At 48.9% G+C, this 5,734-nt stretch overlaps 1 protein-coding gene across 1 annotated transcript; it reads left to right on the plus strand.

Annotated features, from left to right (window-relative positions):
• Positions 1-1,610: 1,610 nt before the first annotated feature.
• On the plus strand, positions 1,611-4,376 carry LOC128714983 (uncharacterized). Its single transcript, XM_053809866.1, has one exon. It carries the CDS (start codon positions 1,611-1,613, stop codon positions 4,374-4,376), a length of 2,766 nt encoding a protein of 921 aa, XP_053665841.1.
• The last annotated feature ends 1,358 nt before the right edge of the window (positions 4,377-5,734 follow it).

The raw sequence follows: 5,734 nt of genomic DNA on the forward strand, positions 1-5,734 counted from the left end.
GGTTTCCTTTTTCCTGGCCCTCTCACTCAGCTCGAACCAGCTTTCGGATGGGCGGAAGATGGGGAGGCTAACGATTATGCACCGGTTGAAGAGCGCAGCTCGTTTGCTGTTTACTTTGCAGTTACACCGATCGCGACTGTAAGAATGATCGAGATCATGGGGTGTTGGGGTGTGCTGGGCGGCTGCAGACTGACGATTTCCGGTTGGGAGTTTAGTGCTATGAGAAATTAATTTTAACTCTACTACCATTAGGTCATTGCCACAATGAGTTCCTGGAGTTGTGGTTAAAGACGGCGCCGGACTGCGCTGGACATCAAATATGTGAAAAGTCTTTTAATATTATCTTTTGGTGGACTGTTGATGAAACATATTTCCCGCAAGTGTTTGCTTATATGATGTGGATTAAAGTATTGCTTGCTTATTCGTATTAAACGGTCATAAGGAGTTAAAAAAGGAGTTTTGAACGATTCCTTTTGTTGTATTTTTGCTTTTCAAACACAAATTTCTAAAAGTTCAAATAATCAAATATAATCCATAAGTGAAATCACTTGAAGTTTATAAAACACTCTCTTACTCTTCTCAAACTTATAAGACAGAAAAAATAAAACGAACATTACTTAACAAGCTTCATCTGTGCACAACTTCGTTTAATCTCGCAAAAATGCTACGAAGCATTATGCTCATGTCAAATTTAAATGGCTTTCTATCAACTTGTTTCAATCTTCCACCGTAAATTAAATCCCAGCCCCCTTTTGTTCACTCCACGCATTTCATCTGCAGAATCTGTTCCATTTTGGCAATCCCTTATCCCGTGTTGCATAAACTACTAGACCGGTACGTGGGGCGGCACCATATTATGAGCGATATGCAAAACAAGGCTTTCGCAAGCAAAACAAAAGATAATCACGGTACGAAAAGACAACACTCAACACTTGTCAACCGTGCCACGGAACGAAGCGGTGCGCCTGAAAACGAAAGTGTCAGTTCCGCTGCATCCGCTTTCAGCGGGTGCGTACCGTTTCCGAGGATGCTTATGGGTGGCGCTATTGGTGGTCGGGGGAATTAAATCGCGCGTGCTCATAACAGACGTACGCAAAAACAAAACGCCCCAACCACCGTCCAAACACGGCCGTAGTGGTAATCAAAACGAGAGAAAAACTAACCCCTCTAGATGGGGCTTTGCAAAGCGGTAAGCCCAGAGATCCAGCTCACGGGACCGGATGAGCCACGGGCAAAACGAGCTGCCGAGGAGAGCGAACTGGAACAGAGCGAGTTTTCCCACTACCCGCACCATGTAATGGTGGGTGGGGGAGAAGGACCGAAGCACGCAGAGGCGGAAGTAGGGGCACCACACGAAAATGCGCTCCGAAAGACCGGACCGCACGGCGACGGAGAAAATCTATAAAACTCGCCCGGTTTCGGCGAAATGCAACACACTTTTCCCGTTGGCCTTGCGAGGCGAAAGTGATCGTGCACGTGCGTACGCTGCGTGGTGTGGATCGCGCTAGTGATCGAGAAGGATACCTCTCGCGTCCAGAAAAAGTGCATTCGAGGGAGTGTTTGGAAGAAGTTACGCTTTGTGAGAGGACATTATTATCAAAGCAGCAACAATGGCTTATTTAAGTGATCTGAGTGAAATGGCGTTCATAGTGCTGCTAACTATGGTGAGCACAGTGTTAGCCGGGCGTACCTTATTTCTCGGTCGGGAACCACCGCGTACGCTGCAAATGATCGGTTCCGCCAATCCCCGGATGCTGCACAAGATCAGTTCGGATCTTCAGCCCGACACCTCCAAAGTGGTGCACATTCAGGTGCCTTACTACATCGAACGTCCGAAACCACGCACCAAGAAGTTCCAACCCTGGATACCGCGCGGCCAACGGTTCGTGTCCTCGTCGGGGGTCGGATCACTCCAACAACATCTTTCCTCCGGTCCGGTTTCGTTCGGTACACCTTTCCCAGCACGGGAAGCTCCTTTCAAAGCGAAACCCATCCTGCCGAACGAGTTTCTCGCCAATCCGGGACCGTACGATACACCGTTCGTGCCGGTAATGAAACCAAGCCCAGTGAACCCGCTACACGTCGAACAGCCTGCGCCGGAGATTATGTTCGAACCGATCAGTATCCTGCCACTAGAAGCACCCTCTTTCGCGACCATTCGCAACCACGTGAACTATCTGAAGCAGAAGCAGCATGCCTTCTTTGAAGGACAGGGCCGAGAGTTCGGTTTGGGGGGTGCCACAGTGCCGGATGAATTGGAGTACTTCAGCGAACATGACAAACGGTTTGGCGAAGCGGCTGTACACAACGGTGATTCGGACCGTACGGGTGGTGAACGGAACACACTTTCCGAGCACGATTTTGGACAGAACGATCGGAAGTATGATCGACGTGGTAAGGCGATGGGATCAGCGAAGGGAACGGATGAGGAGGAAGAGGAACAGTCAGAAGAGGAAGATTTCTATGACTCGGAAGGAAAACAGTATCAGGATGATGATTTCGAAGACTCACGTGACGAGACGGACCGAGCGGCTGCATTCGAACCGAAGAAGGTGTATACACAGGTTCGGCATCGCGAAATAGTGCGACACGTGCCACGGTCAGGACGTGAGGAGAATGTGGAAGAGCATGAGGAGGGAGAGAATGAGGAAGAGGATGAAGATCGTGATCGAGACAATGGACAGGAAAATGACAAAGCAGAATCACATAACCAAGATGGAGATGATGAGGAAGACGATGAGGATGAGGAGGATGATCACCAAGAGCGCCACCACAGACGACTCCCGATACGCGAACGTGTTAACCTGGAGCGTAAGAACATCGTCTACTCGGAGAAAGGACGCCAGGCACACAAGTTTGATCACGGTTCGGAGGAGTCGTTCGGCGAATTCGAACAGAAGGAGGAACCAAAATCAAAGCGTCGTAACAGAATAAAACGATCGACTGAGGAAATGGCAGAACCAGCATTGTCCAATAGGACACTTTCTGATCAGATTGTGGACGTACTGGCAATGGTAATCTTGGGCAACGAAACGCTGCCTCTTCCGGAAGCGTTAACCGATCCGCGTGAACTGCATGGTGAAGAACTGATCAAGTTCCTAGATGAAGCGATCCAAAACACAACGCAGTATCTTCCCGAAGGACGGCTGAAAGAACGCGAAGTTATAAGCATCGTCTCCCCGCCGAGCAATGTGGTAAAGTTCCCGTACTACAACCGTCCGGCGAGTGAGATCGACGTCGATTCAGCGTTACGATACGCGGAAAATCTAACGAGCTTTAGCACTGGCCTTTACGATGCCAAAACGTTGGCTGGTGTGGAGTGTAACGAGGTGGATGTGGAGCTAGAGGACGAACCGGAACCCATCGCGGAAGACACGTCCGGGGAAGGTTTCAAACCGATTCGACGACTCAAGGGTTTGGGCGATAAGATAGATTGCTTGAAGCGAAAACACTTTGGCAGTGAACCGCTCGATAATCCACTGTTTCGGGAAGAGTTTGTAGGGGTAGTGCCACGGAAGATGTACGTTGGTAAGGGCACAACGCCAGCCGTCCCTGCGCAACAGAAGCAGCAACCACAGCCCAATCCAGCGGTGGCGGTTTACAACGACGTGATACGCCACATCAAGAAACATCTCGCAAGTCAGCAACGCCGCAAGAACTCCAAAGCGGACACGGACCAGGACACGGTGATGATCGCGGTACCGCGCATATTGCGACTAGATCACGAAGATCCCGAACTGACCGGAACGCACCTGAAGCGCGAAGCGCGCTTAGCATTCCCGCAGGCGAACCCACTGCCAGTCTCCAACCACATCAGTGTGCCGATCTTCGACATCAGTAAGTTTGTGCCCAGGTTTATGATGCGCCCGAATGAGGATCTCTTTGCGGAACAGGACCTGCACGTGACGACTGTGAGACCACCACGGGTAAGCAGTCCCAAGGTACGTCTTCAAACGTTGGTAAGAACGGCGGAACAGCTGGCAGAAGGTGCGGTCGCCGTTGAGGAAGGCGTGGAACAGATACTGACCACGGAGAGAAGTCCGGTGCGGGACGATATAGCGGATGCGTTCGATGATGTACTAGCCAAACCGAATCAACTGCCCGCACCGCTGCCACCAATAAAACCGTACAGCGTCGTTGAGAAGGACACCAAGGACAGTGGACCGGAAGCGACATTCAACAAGTCTGGACCACCGTATGCGGCGCTTGCACTAGAACCACCAGTGGCGCAAAGTATTCTAAAGCAGCGCATTGCCCCTCTGGAGCGTAACCATCTCGATCTGGCAAAGGCGAAACGATTTCCAACGAAGAAGATACCGCGAAAGACTAGACGACCCTCGGTCACGCGGAAGAAGGTGCTCGTATTCTATCACTGACTGTGAGAGCCGGTGTTTCCGGGTTGTATTATTATCTAGTGTTATTTATTTGCTAGTAACGTACCTATAGTTACACTAACCTTACATACACGCGAATAATTTCAGTTCCTTTAGAAAATGGTTTCGTCACGTAGTAGGCCACACATTCTCTTGCAGGGTTGATGTATGGAGCGGCCATGTTTATTGACATTGAGCAATGGCACCTTGGATGACAGCAAACAGCGCATGCACCCCTAGCTGTCAAAGCGTTATTTTGAAAGCGCTTTCTTTGGCGGGAAAGCGACAGTAGTAGTAGTAACCGGTAGTAAAACTAAACGCTAATGTGAAACAAGTCTTAAGATGCAAAAGAATGGAACGGCACGAAGGAGACGACGGCGAGAGACAGACACGGCACACAAAACAAAACAAGAGCACTAAGGAAAAGGAAATGCGCATCCACAGTGGCGTTAGAGAGTTGTAATTTTCGTTTTAATTGCAAAAGGGGAAACAGACGCAACGAACAAAAAAAAATCAATTGAATTTTCTTTGATGGAGCAACAACAACCCGGAGAGGATGTTACAAACAAAAAAATCCCCAACAAACAATTCACCTCTCGGCACATTCGCTTCGCTAATTAAAGAGAGTAAGATTTCACCCGCCTATAACCCCTTCGTGTGGGGATCCCTATTAATTGAAAGTGAACACACGTCAGCCGCTTGGGTACAGCATCACCCCAACAGCAATAAAGAGGACGTTAATAGCATCCACCTACATTTCCGAATGCACTTTCCGGCACACGGCAGCTGTCGGCTGGTTGCTGGTGGTAGTAAACAAAACCGATCAATGCAAAGATGGCAAGATTTCTAGGCGTCTTAAACGATCGGGATCCATCAACAGTGTATGAAGTTGGCAAGGGAAGACCCAAGTCCCGCTTGGATGAGAAAGTTCCGGCGGCAGACGATAAACGTCCAACCAACTTGGAAAGCAGGACAGGTGTGACAGGTGTGAAAATGTGGCCTTCGGAACAGGGAACAGATTCAGCCGGTCAATTGTGTCGAGTGTGACGTTATGCAACATTGTGCACCAACGATGATTAGTGTGTTAATTAGGAAGGGTCCGCCAGGTGTGGTCGATTAATTGACCTCACGCGGTGAGCAGAAGTGATGGGAGAAAAGATGAATGAATGAAGATGTGTACATGCAGAACCACAGTACGGCCCTCGAGGACACATTGCATTGTAAATGCTTCGTTAATTTTAATAAACCAATCAACATGCTTGACATGTTGTTAAATCACATGCTTTATGTTTTTGATTCGTAAATTTAGGATAATTGCTGTAACTACAAAAAAAATAATCAGGAGAAAAAAATGGTTTTTA

This window comes from Anopheles marshallii, chromosome 3 (genome assembly GCF_943734725.1).
Source record: "Anopheles marshallii chromosome 3, idAnoMarsDA_429_01, whole genome shotgun sequence".
NCBI classification, from domain to species: domain Eukaryota; kingdom Metazoa; phylum Arthropoda; class Insecta; order Diptera; family Culicidae; genus Anopheles; species Anopheles marshallii.